Genomic DNA, 20,525 nt, shown 5'->3' with positions numbered 1-20,525 from the left:
GAAAGAGCTGACAGATTCAGGAAGTCTCTCTCTCTTGTCCAAAAGGGAGTTCTCTTGTCCAACTCTCTGGTCCAGAAAGGAAGACGGGGGCAGGATGGGAGCTGGTGGCCGGTCTCTAAGTCTCAGGGAGTGGCTGGGGTCTTGGGCAGATGGGCGTGGGGGCAGGGTGCGGAGATTGCAGGGACTGCCGGGAAGCTTGTAAAAGGGGATCCCTCCCGGTGGGGCTAGAAGGGGAGCTGCCCAGTGGCCAGAACCTGATGCCAGGTTGGGCAGGTCTTCCCGGAGTGGCTGGTGCCCAGGGATGGGGTCCGGGTTGGACCCGGATACTCACCTCTGGTCCAGAAGGGACGTCGGGGGCAGGATGGGAGCTGGGGGCTGGTCTCTAAGTCTCAGGGAGTGGCTGGAGTCTTGGGCAGATGGGCGTGGGGGCAGGGCGCGGAGCGAAACAAGTTTTTCACAATGTGTTGTTGTTATATCTCAACTAACTCTATATAGTAGGTTAACTTAGATCACATAGAGATCCACCTCTCCTGCCCCCCCCCCGAATGCTGGAAATAAAGGTGTTTGCTACCACTGGGCACATTCCTTGCCTTATTTCTGTAATTCAAGTTAACCATTGCTTTCTGTACTTGCTATGATATTAAGGCCTATTTTGAAGATGAGAGGAGAAAATGTATCTGCTCATCCAATTTTTTTTTATTCTTTATTAAATTATTTATTTTAGTTGTCAACCAAAGTTTCCCCTCCCTCCTCTTATCAAGTTCCCTCTCTACCATTCCTCTCTACTACAACACCCACTCCTCAGAAAGGGTAAGGCCTTCCATGGGAGTCAACATAACATGGCATACCAAGTTGAGGAAGGACCAAGCGCCACCCCCCTGCATCAAGCTGGGTGATTAATCCCACCATAGGGAATAGGTTCTAAAAAGACAGCTTATGTGCCAATGACAGATATTCATCCCACTGCAAGGGAATACAAACAGACCAAGCTTTACATTTATTACACACATTCACAGGGATTAGGTAAGTACCATGAAGGCCCCCTAGCTGTTGGTCTAGATTCCCTCAGCTTTCACTACTCTGGTCAGCTGTCTCTGTGGGTTGACCTGTCATGATCTGTACCCACTTGCTCATATAATCCCTCCTCTGTTCAACTGGACTTTCAGAGCTTGGCTCAGTGCTTGGCTGTGCATCTAATCATCTGCTTCCATAGTTACCAGATGAAGACTCCATGATACAATTAGGGAACTCACCATTATGATTATAGGAGAAGGCCAGTTCAGGTACCTTCTCTAGGAATCTTAGCTGGGCCATTCTTGTAGAATCCTAGGTGTTTCTCTTGTACCAGGTTTCTCCCTATCCCCATAATGCCATAATTACCCCTTCTCTCAATATATATCCTTCATTGCTCTCCATCTCCATCCCTCCACCAACTGGGCCATCACAAAACTCATGTCTCTCTTTATCCAGGCCATTCCAGCAATTTCCCCTCCTAGGGTGATCCATGTGTCATGTTGAACTGACTTCTCTGGGCCTGAGGAATGTTATCATTTGCTTTCCATCTTATGTTCAGTTTATGAGTGAGCACATACCATGTTTCCATATCTGGATCTTGATTAGCTCACTCAGTATGATGGCCCTCATCCAAAGAATGGATGAAGGAAATGTGATACATTTACATAATTACTCAGCAGCAAAAAACAATGACATTGTGAAAGTTTAAAGCAAGTGGATATAACTAGAAAAAATCATCATTGTCCAATTTTTCCTCATTTCTTTTGAGGGAGAGTCTATATATGCAACCCTAGCTCATGTGAAATCACTATGTACACCACACTGGCCATAAACTGAGAAGGTTTGCCTGCCTCTCCATCTAAGAGTTTGATTATAGACATGTACCACCACATACACCTGGGCTCACTAGGACTTTTATTGATATTCTTTGAGTTTCTCTTCCTGTAGTATAATGTTGTCAATAAGATTGCCATAGAAAAAACTTCTTATGTGTTTGGGCTGGGAAAAATTATTTAATTAAAAAGAAAACTTCAATAATTCAGGGATGTGTTCCTTCTGTTGTGTTAGGTTTTTATTTTTTAACTGTTAAATCTGAATGGATGCTCTACTTTGATAAAAACACATTTTGCACATATTTGGATAATCATGTAGTCCTATGCTGGAATCTATTCATGTGCCCCATTTACTTAGATGACCTGCATATGCTGAACCCTCCCTTTATCTCTGGAATTAATCTATATTTGTCACACGGATAGAACTTTCTGTTTTGTAGTTGATTTATATTAGTCAGTGTTTATTTGAAAATTTTGTCACCCTGTCCATCCAAATGTTTAGTCTCTCATTTACTTTATTATGTTCTACATCCTCAAAATTCTTTTCCTCCATATTTACAGAAGTAATCTCTCTACATTTGTAAGTAAGGTTTGTTTTTAGAAGATAAAATGAATGTTGGTTTGACAAAACAATCTTTTTGTTCATGTATTATGATTAGAGAATGTGAAGATTGCCATTAATTTTATATTGATAATTATTTGCTAATTGTTGTCCATTTTTATTATTGCAATATTTGGTACATTTGGATAAAATTTGTTTTTCAGTCTGGTGTTGTAATGCTTATTTTCTTTCTCTTCCTTGACCACTCATATTTATCTTACTTTTCAGTATGTAGTAGTTCTTCAAGTGTCTTCCATAGAAATGTTACAGTGGTTATGAATTCCTAAAACTCATATATATCATGGAACATTGGTCTGTCTTAGTATTTGTTAGGGTTCTTAAAGAACTTACAAAATGAATCTTTCTGTCTCTCTGACTCCCTCTCTCTGTTTCTCTGACTTTCTCTCTCACGTATACATATATATGGATTCACACAATTTATTAGAATGTCTTCTAGGATGCAGTCTAGCTAATCTAGAAATCACTAGGTATAAATGGCAATCCAAAAATGTAGAAACTTATCATTCTATGATGTGGAATGTGTCAGTTGATCTTCAGAAAACACTTAAATACCATAGATGTAGATTCTAATGCCAATGAAGAAATGGACTTGCTATCAAGAGAAAGTGAAGAGCACAAGGTTCCTTTTTAAATATCCTTTTATAGGATTCCAGCACAGAGAGGGATTTTCAAAATCAAGTGATGTAATTCAAAGTTGTGTCTTTCCAACTTAAGATCCAGATAAAACATGTGTCTTTTCGCAGGTTAAAAGATGTCAACTACAGGCAAGACTTCCTTTGTCTTCTTTTTTTTTGGGGGGGGGTTGTTTTAGAGACATGGTTTCTCATTGTAGCCCTGGCTGTTCTGGAGCACCCTCTGTAAAAGAGGCTGGCCTAGAACACAAAGATCCCTCTGCCTCTGCCTATCCAGTGCTCAGATTAAAGACATGTACCACTGTCACCTAATATAAGGCCCATCTCCCTATCTCAAAGATCTGGGTAACAAATTGACCTTCCTACTTCCAGCTAAGTGAAAATATCTCTCGTGTGCCCTCCATTTTTTGTTTTGATAAATTCCAGACTCAATCAAGTTTATACCCATGAAGAGACTCACAGCCTCCTTTGACTATAAATAGCTTTGTTGGGTACAGTAACATCTTTAGCTGCTTGGATTACATCACTGTTATTTTCCACTTTATAAAGTTCATGAAGAAATCTGCTGTTAACTAGAAGGGGCCTTTCTATGAAATGGGTTTCCCTCTCTGCAACTGTTAATTTCCTTCCTTTATATGTATAAATCAAATTTTAATTAAGATATGTGACAGGAAGGTTCTTTTCCGATATTAAATGCCCTGCTTCAAGATGGCCACCTGTCTCACTATATTTTGGAAATTCCCATTGTATTATACTGGATATACTGTTAATGTCATTGTGAGTCCTTCTTCTTCTCTCCTGCCCATTGTTTGTAAATTTGATTGTTTAATGACATTCCCCTGGTCCTATATATATATATATATATATATTTCATTTGTGCTAATTTTTATCACTGTGACAGTTTCAATTTTCTAATTATTCTGCCTGGTCTTCATGGCTGCCAACTTGTCTTCAACTTTAAATATTCCTCTGGAGAAAAAAATTTCCTGAGATATTTTGGATTTATTTTATTTCCTTTGCATATTTTAGTTTGACTTTTTCATAATTTTGTACATTTAGGAATGCATCTGTCATATGTTCTCTCAGTTCCTTAGTGCATGTAAGGTTTTTGATCTCACTGCATTGTCCTGAAGGTGATTTGTGTCCTGTTTGGCATTCTGGAACACTGTTATTAAAATTTTTTGAAATTTTTTTTCAGTATGTCATTGAACATACTTATATTTAAGGCTATGACTGCAACTATGCCCTGACCCCTGTCTACCACCCTACAGCTCCACTGCTCATCTTTCGTATTTGGTTTTCTGGAAATGCAGCAGCCTTGCCAGAGTAAACATCACCATGGTTCCATCAGTGCCTAGTCCCTGGCTGGGACGCTGGGAATGTAGGGAGTCAGTGCAGGAGGCACAGCAGGTTGCAAGGGCATTAAATGCTACCACAGCTCCAGGTCCCTGAACAGACCAGATGGGCTGGCCCTGGAGCCCTGAGGCCCCAAACTAGAATTTCGGGAGAGCAAATCACGAGTATATGGAAGTTTTTTTTTTTTAATTTTTTAATTTTATTTATTTTATTTTATTTATTTTGTTTTTTTGAGACAGGGTTTCTCTGTGTAGCTTGTGCCTTCTTTGGAATTCAATCTGTAGTCCAGGGTAGCTTCAAACTCACAGATATCCACCTGGCTCTGTCTCCCAAGTGCTGTAATTTTTAATAAATATTTTCATTTTATAATTAATTTAATTTTACCTATCAGTCAGGGATACACCTGACCTCCCTTCTCCCATCTCCCAATATACCCCCCAAATCCACTGCCCATTCCCACCTCCTCCAAGGCAAGGTCTGCCCTAGGCATTCAGCCCAGCCAGGTAGGTCAATTTAGGCAGGTCCAGTCACCTCTTCCCTACACTAAGGCTGAGCAAAGTGTCTCAAAATAGGCACTAGGTTCCAAAAAGCAATGTCATGCATCAAGGAGAGATCCCAGTCCCACTTCCGGGCAGGGGAGGGGTCCTAAACAGTTCAAGCTCATCAACTGTCTCACTTATTCAGAGAGCCTGGTCTAGTTCCATGGGGGCTCCACAGCTATTAGTTCACAGTTCATGTAATTCCACTAATTTGGCTATTTGTCCTTGTGCTTTTTCCAATTATGATCTCAATATCTCTTGCTCATATAATTCCTACTCTCTCTCACAGGTTGGACTCCTGAAGCTCCACCTGGGGCTTACCTGTGGATCTCTACATCTGCTTCCACCAGTCACTGGATGAGAGTTTTATCATGACAGTTAGGGTGTTCAGCCATCTTAGGGTCCTCTTTACTAGGCAGCCTCCCTGGAGTTGTGAGTTGCAGTCTGGTTATCCTTTGCTTTACATCTAGTATCCACTTATGAGTGAGTATATACCATGTTTGTCTTTTTGAGTCTGGATTATCTCACTCAGCATATTTTCTAGTTCCATCCATTTGCCTGAAAACCTCATGATGTCATTGTTGTTCTCGGCTGATTATTATTCCATTGTGTATCTGTACCACATTTTATTTATCCATTATTCAGTTGATGGGCATCTAGGTTGTTTCCAGGTTCTGGCTATTACAAATAATGCTGCTATGAACATAGTTGAGCATGTGTCCTTATGGTATGATTGAATATTCCTTGGGTACATGGCCAAGAGTGGTAGAACTGGGAGGTTGATATTGAGGGAGGTTGATTCCCAAATGTCTATGAAAGCACCATATTGATTTCCAAAGTGTCTACAAGCTTGCATTTCCACCAACAGTGCAGATGTATTCCCCTTGCTCCACATCCTCTCCACCAGAAGCTGTCTTCAGTATTTCTGATCTTAGTCATTCTGACAGGTGTAAGAAGGTATCTCAGAGTCATTTTGACCTGCATTTCCCTGATGATTAAAGATGTTGAGCGATTCCTTAAATGTCTTTCAACCATTTGAGATTCTTCTGTTGAGAATTCTCTGTTTAGCTCTATAGCCCCTTTTTTAATTGGACTCTTGGGTATTTTGATGTCTACATTTGTGTCTTCTTTATATATTCTGGATTTCAACTCTCTGTCAGATGTGTGGTTGGTGAAGATCTTTTCCCATTTTGTACTCTGTCGTTTTGTCTTATTGACTGTGTCCATTGCCCTACAATAGCTTCTCAGTTTCAAGAGGTCCCATTTATTAATTGTTGCTCTCAGTGTCTGTGCTACTGGTGTTATATTTAGGTAGTGACCTCTCATGCCAATGAGTTCAAGGTTAATTTCTCTTCTATCAGGTTTAGAGTAGCTGGATTAATGTTGAGGTCTTTGATCCACTTGGACTTAAGTTTTGTGCAAACGGTGACAGATATGGATCTACCTGCAGTCATTTTGACATCCAGTAATGCCAGCACCATTTATTGAAGATGCTTTCTTTTGTTCATTGTACAGTTTTGGCTTCTTTGTCATAAACCATATGTTCATAGGTGTGCAGATTAATATCAGGGTCTTCACTCAGATTTCATTAGACCACATGTCTGATTTTATGCCAGTATCAAGCTGTTTTTATAACTGTACCTCTATAGTAGAGCTTGAAGTAAGGGATCATGATGCCTCCAGATGTTGTTTTATTGTAGAGGATTCTTTCAGCTATTCTGGATTTTTTGTTTTTCCATATGAAGTTGAGTATTTTTCTTTCCAGGTCTGTTTTGAATTGTGTTGGGATTTTGATGGGGATTGCATTGAATCTGTAGATTGGTTTTGGTAATATTGCCATTTTTACTGTTAATCCTACCTATCCATGAGCAAGGAGAGCTTTCCATTTTCTGACATCGTCTTCAATTTCTTTCTTCAGGAACTTAAAATTCTTTTCATACAGGTCCTACGCTTGCTTATTTAGAGTTACACGAAGGTATTTTATGTCATTTGTGGAAATTGTAAAGGGCGATGTTTCTCTGATTTCTTTCTCAGTCCATTTGACATTTGTATATTGGGGGGCTACTGGAGTTTTTTCTAGTTAATCTTGTAGCATTCTACATTACTGAAGGTGTTTATAAGCTGTATGAATTCCTTGGTCGAATTTTTGGGGTCACTTTTGTATACTATAACGTCATCTACAAATAGTGAAAGCTTGACTTCTTCCTTCCCAATTGGTTTCTTCTTGATATTCTTATGTTGTATTATTGCTCTGACTAGAACTTCAAGTACTATATTGAATAAGTATGGGGAGAGTGGACAGACTTGTCTTGTTCCATTTTAGTGGAATCATTTTGAGTTCTCTCCATTTTCTTTGATGTTGGATTTTGGCTTGCTGGTAATTGCCTTTATTATGTTTAAGTATGTTCCCTGCATTCCTGATTGCTCCAAAACCTTTATCATGAAGGAGTGTTGGATTTTGTCAAAGGCCTTTTCTGCATCTAGTGAGATGATCATGTTGTTTTTCTCTTTCAGTTTGTTTATATGGTGTATTAAATTGACAAGCTTTCATATGTTGGACCACCCTTGAATCTCTGGGAATGAAGCATATTTAATCACGGTGAGTACTTGCTTTGATGTATTCTTGGAGTATGTTTGACAATATGTTAATGAGTATTTTTGCATCAATGTTCATGAGGGACATCTATCTGTAGTTCTCTTTCTCTTGCATCTCTGTTTGGCTTGGGAATCACGGTAATTGTAGCCTCATAGATGGAGTTTAGCAATATTCCTTTTGTTGGTATTCTGTGGAACAATTTAAAGAATATTGATATTATCTCTTCTTTGAAGATCTGGTCGAATTCTGTACTGGAACCATCTGGTCCTGGAATTTTTTTGGTTGAGAGACTTAATGACTGTTTCTATTTCCTTAGGGGTTGTTGGTCTATTTAAATATTTAAGCTGGTGTTGATTTAATTTAGGCATTTAGTACCTATACAGAAAAATGTCTGTTTCTTTTAGATTTTTCAGTTTTGTGGAGTACAGGTTTTTAAAGTATGACCTGATGATTCTCTGGATTTCCTCAGTGTTTGTTGTTATATCTCCTTTTTCATTTCTGACTTTGCTAATTTCGAAGCTCTCCCTCTGCCTTTTGGTTCATTTGGATAAGGGCTTGTCTATCTTGTTCTTTTTCTCAAAGAACCAACTCTTTGTTTGATTGATTATTCTTATTATTTCTATCTTATTGATTTCAGCTCTCAATTTGATTATTTAACGGCATCTATTCCTCCTGGGTGACTTTGGTTCTTCTTGTTCTAGAGCTTTCAGGTGTGCTGTTAAGTCACTAGTGTGGGATTTCTCCAACTTCTTTATGTGGGCATTTAGTGTTATGAATTTCCCTCTTAGCACTGCTTTCATAGTGTCCCATAAGTTTGGGTATGTGGTGTCTTCATTTTCATTGATCTCTGGGAAGTCTTTAATTTCTTTCTCTGTTTCTTCCTTGACCCATTGGAAATGCAGTTGAGCATTATTCAGTTTCCATGAGATTGTAGGCTTTCTGTAATTTTTGTTGTTGAAATCTAACTTTAAACCATGGTGGTGTGATAGAACACAGGAGGGTATCCAATTGTTTTGTATCTGTTGAGATTTGCTTTGTGGCCGAGTATGTGGTTGATTTTAGGGAAGGATCCAGGGGGTTCTGAGACGAAGGTACATTCTTTTTTGTTAGGATGAAATTTTCAGTAGATATTGATTAAGTCCATTTAATTCATAACGACAGCTAAGTCCTTTATTTCTCTGTTAAATTTGATTTGGCACATGTGTCCAGTAGTCAGGTGTTGAAGGCTCCCACTATTAATGTGCGGGGTTTTATGTGTGAGTTAAGCTTTAGTAATGTTTCTTTTACATATGTGGGTGCCCTTGTGTTTGGGCATAAATGTTCAGAATTGAAACTTCATCTTGGTGTTTCATTCTTGTGATGGGGATGTAATTCTTTCTTGATCTATTTTGATTGATTTTAGTTTGAAGTCTATTTTTCTGGATATTAGGATAGCTACACAGCTTGTTTCTTAAGACTATTTGATTGGAAACACTTTTCCCAGCCTTTTATTCTGAGCTAGTGTCTATTTTGTAATTGAGGTGTGTTTCCTGTATTCAGCAGAGAAATGGGTCCTGCTTTCCTATCCATTCTCTTAGCCTGTGTCTTTTTATAGGTGAATTAAATCCATTAATATTAAGGGATATTAATGACAGTGATTGTTCATTCCTGTTATTTTTTTGGTGGTACTTTGTGTGCTCTTCTCTTCTTTGAATTAACTGTTATGAAGTTATCTATTGCCTGTGTGTTTTGGGTTGTAACTGTTTTCCTTCCGTAGGGGTTTTACTTTTAGTGTTTCTGTAGTGCTGGATTTGTGGATAGGTATTGTTTAAATCTGGTTTTCTCTTGGAATGTCTTGTTCACTCTGTCTATGATGATTGAAAGTTTTGCTGAATATTTTAGGCTAGGCTGGCATCCATAGTCTCTTAGTGTCTGCATTGCATCTGCCCAGGTCCTTCTGGCTTTCAATGTCTCCAATGAGAAATTGGGTGTTATTCTGATGGGTTTGTTTTTATGTCACTTGGTCTTTTTCCTTTGCTGTTCTTAATATTCTTTCTTTATCCTGTACATTTAGTTTTTTATTATTATGTGGCAAAGATACTATTTTAGGGAGTCTACTCTGTTTCGTGTTCTATAGGCTTCTTGTATCTTCATAGGCATTTCCTTCTTTACATTGGGAAAGTTTTCTTCTATGATCATGTTGAATATATTTTCTGTGCCTTTGAGTTGTGTATATTCTTCTCCTTCCTCTATCCCTATTATTTGTAGGTTTGTTCTTTTCATGGTGTCCCAGATATCTTGGACATTTTGTGTTATGACTTTTTTGGCTTTGGTATTTTCTTTGACGAATCTATTTCCTCTCTTGTATCCTCTACACCAGAGATTCTCTTTTCCAGCTCTTGTATTTTCTTGGTTATGCTTGCATCTGTTTTTGCTGTTCCTTTACTCAGATTTTCTATTTCCAGCATTCCTTCTGTTTGTGTCTTCCTCATTGTTTATATTTCCCTTTTCAGGTCTTGAACTGTTTCCCTAACCTGTTTAATTGCTTTTCCATGATTTTCTTTAAGGGATTTATTGTTTTATTTCATTTTTATATGTCTTTTCCTCTTTTTCTTTATAGACTTCTTCCAATTTTTTATTTCTTTTTCTCATTTTTTGTGGATTTCTTCCACTTTTTTGTTAGGCTCTTCCTCAATTCCATTCTTCATTTTTTTCTTGAAAAACCTCTAGCATCTTCATGATGCTTTTCTTAATGTTGCTTTCTTCTGCTTCTTCTACCTTGTGATGTTCAGGCCTCGCTGTTGGAGGAAGGCTACGTCTGGTGATGCTGTATTGCTCTTTATGTTGTTGTATGTACCTCTACCTTGATGTCTGCCCATCTCTTCCTCTAATAGGTATAAGAGGTGCCTGTGTCTTAGCGAATTGCTGTTGGTCCACTTTGTGCCATTTCTTTTACTACCAATAATACCTCCTCCCCACACAGATGAGGAAAATAGGCACACCCTTGTTTGTTTGAGAGATCTATAAAGAATTACTAGGACCAAGGAATGTTCCTCTATTTAGTAATTTTTTTTTTACAAAGCGTGCTTCAAGGCTGGAGAATTGGCTCAACTGTCTATAACAATTACTGCTCATATACAGGCTTCAAGTTTGACTTTCAGCACCCACTGGGTGGCCATTCACTGTCTATACAGCCCAGAGATTCAAACCATTGTTTTGGCATCCATATGCACCAGGCCTACCAGTCTTGCAGAGTATATATGCAGACAAGACACCCATACACATTTATCAGAAAAATAGGAACGAAGAAAGGAGAGAAACAGAGGGAAAGAAAGGAAGAAAGTAGGGAAGAAAGAAAGAAAGAAAGAAAGAAAGAAAGAAAGAAAGAAAGAAAGAAAGGCAGGAAGAAAGAAAGAAAGGGAGAAAGAAAGGAGAGAAGAAAGAAAAACCAAATTTATAATACATAGGGTATCTAAATGGGCCATGAAAATGTTATCTTAATATTTAGATAGCAATGTTGGCAGTTTAGGACCTGTGGCTACAAAGCCTTAAAACATTTTTTTCAAAAATAATTAATGGTTTGCATTAATTATTTTACTCTTCATTACATTCACCTTTAGTCTTTTGGCATCTATGTCAAAGGTTCATCAGGAAAAAGGATAAGCACTGTGTAGTAATCAGAATGATTTCAAGAGGATATTGTACATTTTACTGGAAATAATATAGTACAGTGGTAACTATTAATTTTCTTTTTGTAATAAAAACAAGAAACATGTTCTGGAATGATTGAAAAATCACTCTATGCATGGTATGCATGTCTGAGAACCTCAAAGAATTAACAAAATGTCATATCAAGATCTGAAAAGAAGAAACATGAGAGGGAATCTAGAAAATGCTTCTTAATGTTACAGTCTATTTCAGTGCATCAGTTACAAGGCAGCACAAATGGACCCACTTGACAGTGTTACTGCTGTATGACAGAAATAATTACAGTTTAGTCAGACCCACCTCTCTACTTCCTGTGGCCCACTCAATCACATCTTCATATAAATGAAGCTGTTGACCATGTGGAAAATATGGACTAAACTCTCCTATCTTCACCTTGAGTCCAAATCCATTTGGAAAATTCCAAAATTGGAAAATGTCATACTCTGCCTGTAGGTTTTCAATCTGGTTCATATTCACTTTTTCTCCAACAGGATTAGTGAAATGAGTCTTCCTCAGAAAGGAGTGCAGCTGAAAGAGAGGCAGCATTCTATAACTCATGTGCCCTTCCTTGAAGTCAGAAAGCATATACTGATTTCATCTTAAGGGCAACATTATTGAAGGTGTCCATGGGAGAATTATAATAAGAGAAATAAAAGCAAGTGGATAAATAAAAGTTTCATAACATTCCTAGATTTTAATGTCTTTCATAGGAAACTACCAAACAGAAACCCAGACATACATGTAGACACAAAAATTTGGTAAGAAAAATGAACACACATACACACAGAGAGAGACAGAGACTCACATCTATATAGACATGCATACATAATATGGATAAATACAATATACATCATGTATATATTTCAGACACACACATCAAAATACAGTCAGAAATGGACAGTCATACTAATGCAAACAGACACACAGAAACAGAAACCTGAAAAATACAGAGGCTCACAACAAATCCACATATTTATAAACAAATATACAAGGGAAGACATACACATATGGAAACACCCACACTGAGAAACATTGACATATACAATTTATACTCACAATAAAAGATTCACACACACACACACACACACACACAGAGAGAGAGAGAGAGAGAGAGAGAGAGAGAGAGAGAGAGAGAAACAGATATTCATATGTGCAAGCAGATACACAAAACACACAGTAGTGACATGCAGCTGAACTGAAACACACACAGGAAAATATACATAAAACAAACACACATACACAAAGACATTGACACAAGAAAAATTTATGCTCAATTCAACAGATAGACATTCAGATAGACAAATATATACTTATGCTCAATTCCAGCGATAGGTATTCAGATAGACAGATATACAATATACGCAGCAATGCAGATATACACACAGATACACAGAAAAAAAGGAATCATTCTCCCATACACAGTGAGAACAATTCATTCACAAACATGGATACATGTATTCCAGAAATAAATAACAGCACCACTGTCATACATTAATTCATGTGTAATTACTCACAGTGTGCTAAACAAGGTCCCTGAGCCTACACTAGGGCAGAATCAGTTGAGAACACTTGTGAAAATCATCTCATACACTGATTACCACATGTTTGAAAATAGATGAACAAGTGCTCATCTTCTTATCATGGAAAGGATTAATTAGGAAGGACTGTTATACTTCCAGTAATAGAAAAAGTGAAATGATATTCAGGTGTTCTGTAATTATGTTACTGATATTCCTTGATACATTCTATCCTCCACTCCATTGCTTTGACATTAATATTTATATCAGACTCTCGATTTAATTCCTTACCAGGAAATAATTTCAAAATATTCCTATTTTGATTAAATATTTGCTAATCCAGTAAATTGGAGCATCTGACAGACTCTTAAAGGCTATATTGATGGCACATAAATTTATCCAATAGAAAAAACACTACCTTCAAGCAGTTACCATGGTGTTCATTCCCATTATACACATGTTGAAGAAGCATCTCATGGGCAGCATGGACTTCAGTATACACAGCATTATATATGTCATAACTGTCATCACTAAAGTCCATGTCAATAGTCTGTCCCATTAGAAATTGTAATGAGGCATTGGATGAACAATTCTTCACTGTCTCACACTTAGAAGCTGAGACTTCACAGTTAAAGTTCATCCATCCGAGCCTTGCAAGGTATTTATCTGTGTATTTCAGAGGGTTCAATGTCTGGACAAAAGTTTTAAAACCAGAAATCTCAGGATGATGGTGTGAAAAAGCTAGTGTCCCATGGGATGAGCCAAATGTGGAGTCTCTCTTCCTTGTAGTGACATCCCACTGTGATGTGGTCAAAAATATTCTGTGTATACCTAGAAATTCCCACATTCTAAAGCTCACAGCTAGAGTACTGTCTATGTCACCATAAATGATAACTACATTTGCAGATGATGCTATGATTTGGTTATAATACACTTCAGCTCTTGACATGTATAAATGGAAGTTCGCTGGGATCATGCTTACAAAAGCAAAGCAGACTGTATTTTTCTCCATCTCAGTTCTCAAATGTGAGATAAATTGGGTACCCTGGTCATTGTCAGAGATAGCCACTCCTATCCAGTTCCAGTTGAAGTGAAGCATCAAAGAGGCCATTGCCAGAGGTAGAGCTGTGTCCTTGGGGGCCATCTGATATAGATAGGGAAATTTTTCATGATCACTCAGGATAGCATGGAAAGGTCCATTGGTAAGCTTAAGGATCTAAGACACAGGAAGCATTATGAGGTAGCATGCACTTCTAAGAACTTGTAAACACACTTTCAGCAAAGAGTTCTATAAAAACTTCTCACCTATAAGTTTTCCCTCATGTCAACTTCAAAAAAGGAAATGAAGCCACATCAAGTCTCTGAATAGTACTCTTGAACCACACTGTTTCACATAATTCCACACACTCTTCTTAGCATCTTGGTATTGTTCCTACAGACTCACAATTTCTTACAAACCCACACCACAAAAGATCACCTGTTGCCAGGCAGTGGTGGTGGCCAGGCGCTGGTGGCTCATGCCATTAATCCCAGCACTCGGGAGGCAGGGCCAGGCAGATCTCTGTGAGTTTGAGGCCAGCCTGGACTACCAAGTGAGTGCCAGGAAAGGCACTAAGCTACATAGGGAAACCCTATCTCGAAATGAAAAAAAAAAAAAAAACCTCATCTGTTGAGATCTGTAGGGGTCCAGCAATGTCCCAACCAGAGCAGATGTTTCCCAATGTGGTCCTGTCAGCACCACTATACAAGTAGGCTCTTCATTACACTCATAATTAGGGTAGTAATCTTGATTTTCTTCAGTTAAAAGCATGAGACTGTATAATTTTGACACAATCTTATAACCACCTTCAGCCAATTGAAACACTAATGACATATTTGACAAAAGATCAGGGTTCATATTGACTTCATCCATGGAAAAAGTTAAGGCCAATGGAAACTCGATGTTTTCAGTGGGTGTTCTGTAAGAGAGTAGGATGGTTATTATGGACAGAGACCTAAAAATAATCCTTTGTAGTCAATAGAAGGAATATCCAAAACTGGATGGTATTCTCAAGCAGACCCAAATACTGAATCAAATGTCCTGTGATGTGAAGTTTGAATGACATAATAAGCTGGATGAGGCAATATTTTATTGTGTTGAAATGTAGTAATATTTTATTTCTATGTTAATAAATAAAGTTTGGCTGCAGATCAGAGGAAATAGCAAACCATTTTAAGTAAAGACAAAAGTCAGGCAGTGGTAGCACATGCTTTAATCTGATCACTTGGCAGGCAGGGTCTCTCTGTGTTCAAGGCCATACTAGGGAACAGAACCAGGAATGGTAACACATGCCTTTAGTACCACTACCAGCCATAGAGACCTGGAGGTCAGAACAGACAGGCAGTGACAAGGAAATGAGGCAGCTAGGCTAAGATAAAATGAAAGGACAGAACAGGAAAGTAATAAAGTTGCTGGAAAACAGGAAGTAGCACACACTTTGGAAGTTGTTGCATGGTGAGGTAAGGTTAGCTGGACACAGCCAGAGCTGCAAGAGGACAGAGCTGCAAGTGGCTGGACTGCTTTTGGTGTAACTGAGTCCATGGCTCAGGTCTGGTATGGCTCTGGCCAGAGAACAAGGCTAGAATTTTTTTCCTCTGGTGTTTAATTGTCCACCCCCTCTCTCTTTTAATTCCAATTTTGGACTACAAGAAGAGTAGGTAGCTGTTTTTAAATTCTCTTGGACGTCTACTGTTCTAAGCAGAGTTTGTAAGACATTAAGATACTTTAAAGGGAGAAACTAGTTAAAAGACTATGTTTTCCCATATTAAAAAATGGGCAACACTTTTACAATGGAACAAAATTGGTCTGTTTTAATAACAAAATTAGGTAGTCTGAAAATGGAACAATTAAATGAGAGGATAATTATTGTTGATGGTATGTATATAACATCAATTATGAATGTTATTTGTTTAATCATCCTTATTATTTTATTAAAAAAGTTGTTCAAATTAAGTGCCAAGATAAAAGTTTTAGAAAAATCTGTAAAATGATTTATAGAGAAATTCAGACCCAGAGAAAAGAATTTAAAGGTGAAATTATTTCAGGATTGACTTATATGGTTATAGAGAGACCGCCTGTTTTAAAACAATCAAACTTAATCTATGTGCTAACCTTACAGGTATTACCTGCTCAAGGGCATGTACAAGCTAACTGGACTCCAGTGGAAATGAGAGATTTAAGGAAGCTATAGCATCATATGGCATGCATTCTCTACTTGTAAAGCAAAAGTTAAAATCATGGCAAACTTGTAATAGAATTACTCCTCAGCACTGGAAAGAATTGTTAATAGATGTCCTAGAGTCTTGAGCATAACTACAGTAGAGAACAGGATTAAAGGAGGAGGCTATGACAATAAAAAGCCAATGTAGAACAAGAGGTGTGAATATTTACCAGGATCAACTGCTTGGATAAGGTGAATATGCTAATATACAAAGATAATGTTTATATGATAGCCAAACCTTAATTCTATGTCACATGGCAGCAATGAATGCATGGAACAGAATTGAGAAGGCAGGAAAAATATTGAATCATTCAAAAAAGGTCTATAGGATCCCAGAGAATCCTTCACAGATTTCTTACAAAGGCTGTCTTCAGCAGTATATAGAATAATACCAAATTCAGAAGCTGGACAGATAATAATTGAATGATTGGCTTTTGAGAATGCAAATGCAGCCTGAAAAAGAATAATCAGGCCATTGAAAGCAAGATCAGCACCCTTAGAGGATTGGATCAGGGACAAAATTAATATTGAGTCTCATGACCATGATGATATGTGGATAGAAGTGATTTCAAAACCTTTGAGGAAAGAAAAATAGGAGTTTTGGTTGTTGTAAACAAAATTATTAGAAAAGCGAGTATAAACAGGGTGTTCCTTAAAAGAATGTTTATTCAAAGAACAAAGGCAAAAGCATGTCTCTCCATTCTGGACTATGCAGAAAGTGTGGTAAGAACTTCAGGCCAACTGGAATGAAAAAAGAAAACAGAAACAAAGGAACAAAACATCCAAATAAGATGAACATAAAAATAAGCACTTGGCTTATATTCACCAACAAACTTAAAAGCCTAGACAAATTGTAAGTATACTATCAACAACCACTGAGGCAATATGTCACTAGCAATGCCAGATGTCTTACTACAGCAAGCCCTGACTATTCCAACACAGCTGAAGTAGAATAAAAAAGACCTTAAGACCAACTTCTTGGAGATGGTTGAGGACCTTAAGTGAGAAATGGGAAAAAAAAAACCCTGAAAGAAATAGAGGAAAAGACAAATGAAACAGTGTAGAAAATGAGTAAATCTTTTAAAGAAGGTGGGAAATCAGTTGAAAGAAACGAATATAACTTTAAGACCTGAAAGGATGGATCTTGAAAATGTCATGCTGAGTGAGGCAACTGAGACTCAGAAGAATAAACATGACTTGTCCTCACTCATTCGGGGATACTAGATATAAAGCAATGAATAACCAGACTATAACCTACAGCTCAGAGAAGTTAGCTAACAAGGACAGCCCTAAGAGAGATGCTTGAATTGCCCTGGGAAAGGGAAATAGATGAAATCTCCATGAGTAAACCGAAAGGGGGGGAATAGCAGGCATGGGATCAGGGATGAGAACATGAGGGAACAGAAGGGTTGAGCTGGATATGAACAGAGTGGGAGAGCAATCAAAGAGATAGCATGTTAGAGGGAGACATCATGGGGATAAAGAGAAACTTGGTGCTAGGGATATTCCGAGAATTAACAAAAATGACCCAGGCTTAGACTACTAGCAATACTGGAAATGGTACCTGAACATGACCTACCCTAGTAATCAGATTGGTAAATACCATAACTGTCATCATAGAGCCTTCATCCAGTAACTAATGGAAGCAGATGCAAACAACCACAGCCAAGCACCAGGCCAAGCTCCAGGAGTCGAATCAAAGAAAGAGAAGAGGGATTCTATGAGCAAGAAACATCATTATCATGATGGGGAAATATACAGAGACACCCATACCAAGATAAACTTTAGACCAACACCTGTATTTTCTCCATGGGAATCAACTAGGCTGTCTGCATAATTGAGGCATTTGTATACCTTGATCTGTTTAAGGGGCCCTTCTCAGTAGGATCAGGATCCATCCATGATGCATGAGCCAGCTTTCTGGAGCCCACTACCTACAGTTGAATACCATGCACATCCTTCATGTGGGGGTGGAGTGTTGGACTTGCCTCAACTGAATGCACCAAGCTCTGCTGACTTCTTATAGATGGCCTTACCTTGTCAGAGGAGGGAATGCAAAATGGGTTAGGAGGGAATGCTGAGGGGCAGGAGGAGGGAAAAAAGGGGAATCTGTGGTAGGTATGTAAAATGAATAAATTTCTTAATAAAAGAGACTTGAAAACGAATTAGAAACAATAAAGAAAACACAAACTGAGCGAATTCTGGAAAAGGAAAATCTAGGTAAGTAAACAGGAACTGCACACATCAGCATCGCCCACAAAATACAAGAGATGGAACAGAGAATCTGAGGCATTGAGATATGAGAGAAAAAATAGATTCAATTATTGTGGTGGTATTCTAATTGTACTGAAATGTGAGTTTGATTGTATGTTAATAAATAAAGTTGCCTGGGGGTCAGAGCTATTAGAGCCATAGCAAGAGTGTGACGGTGGTTGCACATGCCTTTAATCCCAACACTTGGTAGAAGAGCTAGGTAGATCTCTGTGTGTTCAGGGATACAGCCAATATTGGAGACATATGCCTTTAAGACTTGGGGGAGCTGTACATACAGACAGTGATGAGGCAGTCACGCGTTTGGGTTTACAACCAATGAGAAGGCAGAACAAAAGAGTATGAAATGACTTACACACAGGAAATAGCTTTCTTTCGGGAAGCTAGGAGCTCGCAGGAGGAAGGGTAAGATTTTATCTCTGAGCTCTGACCTCTCTGCTTTCTCTTTTAATTTGTTTCTGTGTTTCTTATTTATTAAGACGGTTGGTTACATCTACATCTGGCGACCAACGGGACAATAATCCATTAAAAACTGCTTGGCTTGGTGGCAGGTCCACTTTCCTGCAAGGGCAGCAGGCCGGGTGATCGGTTTTTTAGCCTGGGCCTAGGTCTGCTTGGCCTCAGGCCGGACTAACTGTGAGCTGCTTGCTTAAAGCCTGCTTCCTTAAAGCCGGTGCTACAAACAACTCAGGCCTGCCCTGCAGAACAGGGCCCCTGCCTGTAAAGCCAATACATGTGGTCATAGCTTAAGGAAGCCAGAGCCAAGCCTTGACTCACCTCACCTCAAGAGGGAACTCATGGCTGGATTTAAGCTTTAGCCAGCTAAGCATTTTTCTGTGCTTTCTCTCTCTCTCTCTCTCTCTCTCTCTCTCTCTCTCTCTCTCTCTCTGTCTCTCTGTCTCTCTCTCTCTCTCTCTGTCTCTCTCTCTCTCTGTCTCTCTCTGTCTTTCTTTCTCTCTATCTCTCTCTCTCTGGATTTACACATCAGACACTAGGTGGCTGTTTTGAAATTTCATCAGATTTCTACTGTTCTATGCATATTTGGTAAGTCATAACATATCAGATATTTTAAAGGAAACTATTTAAAAGAGAAATTTTTTCCACATTAAAAAAATGGGTTTTATGTGTACATTGGAAGAAACTTGGGTTTTGTTCGAAATTTTAGGCAGTCTGACAATGGAACAACTATATGAGAAAATTAGTATTGTTGGAATTATGCAGTTTATCGATATGCTTATGCTCATTTTAATATATAAAAAGATAATCAATTTAAGTGCCAGGATAACAGCTTTAGAAAAACTTGTTAAACCTGTAAAAATTCAGATAGAAGAAATTAACAGTGATGTTGTTTCAAGTTTGGATCATAAGGTTACAGAAAGAAAGCCTGCTTTCACACAGTCACCCTTAATTTATCCTGTAACCGTACAGCAGATGCCTGATCAAATGACTACACAAAATCTTTGTGCTCCAATTGAAATGTTGGATTTAAAAAGGTTTAAGGAGGCAATAGTATATTATGGCATGCATTCCCTGTATGTAAAGCAAATGTTAAACTCTTGGTCAACATATAATAGGATTGTACCACAGGACTGGCGGGACCTTGCACAAGCTGTTCTGGAACCCAGCCAGAGACTTCAATTTCTAACGTGGTTCAAGAATGAGGCTAAAAACATAGAAAAACAATGGAGGGATAAAGGAATACAAGTTTGCTAGGATCAGCTTATTGGAGAAGGCCAATATGCTTCAGTACAAACACAATGTTTATATGATGTCCAAACCCTAATTTTATGTCAAACAGCAGCCTTGAATGCATGGGACAGAGTTGAGAAACGAGGAAAAAATCTGATTTAATTTACAAAGGTTATGCAAGAACCAAAAGAATCTTTTACAGATTTTTTACGAAGACTGGCTTCAGCAATAAAGAGCATGGTCTCGGATTCAGCAGCTAGTAAGGCAATAGTTGAATCTTTCGCCTTTTAGGATGCAAATGCAGCATGCAAATGAATAATCAGGCCGTTAAAAGCAAGATCTGCACCTTTGGAAGATTGGACTAGAGACACGGTTAATGTTGAGGCTCATTAGCATGATGATGTGTGGGTAGGAGAAGCAATTTCAAAAGGTTTGAGGAATGTTAGATGTTTTGGATTTGGAAAGCAAGGACATTTGAAAAGGGACTATGAATAGGTCATTTCTAGAAA

General features: G+C 38.3%; 1 protein-coding gene across 1 annotated transcript in view; it reads right to left on the bottom strand.

Annotated features, from left to right (window-relative positions):
* Window positions 1-20,525, bottom strand: part of LOC143271219 (vomeronasal type-2 receptor 116-like) — a 40,944-nt gene that overhangs the window by 9,419 nt on the left and 11,000 nt on the right. Inside the window, exon 2 of the mRNA XM_076563423.1 lies at window positions 13,229-14,012. Coding sequence (XP_076419538.1) covers window positions 13,229-14,012 — 784 coding nt within the window. The remainder of the gene's footprint in view (window positions 1-13,228; window positions 14,013-20,525) is intronic.

The sequence above is a fragment of the Peromyscus maniculatus genome, chromosome 1, assembly GCF_049852395.1.
Source record: "Peromyscus maniculatus bairdii isolate BWxNUB_F1_BW_parent chromosome 1, HU_Pman_BW_mat_3.1, whole genome shotgun sequence".
NCBI classification, from domain to species: domain Eukaryota; kingdom Metazoa; phylum Chordata; class Mammalia; order Rodentia; family Cricetidae; genus Peromyscus; species Peromyscus maniculatus.
Note: the sequence above shows the minus strand (reverse complement) of the source record. Positions and strands in the feature narration are given on the sequence as shown.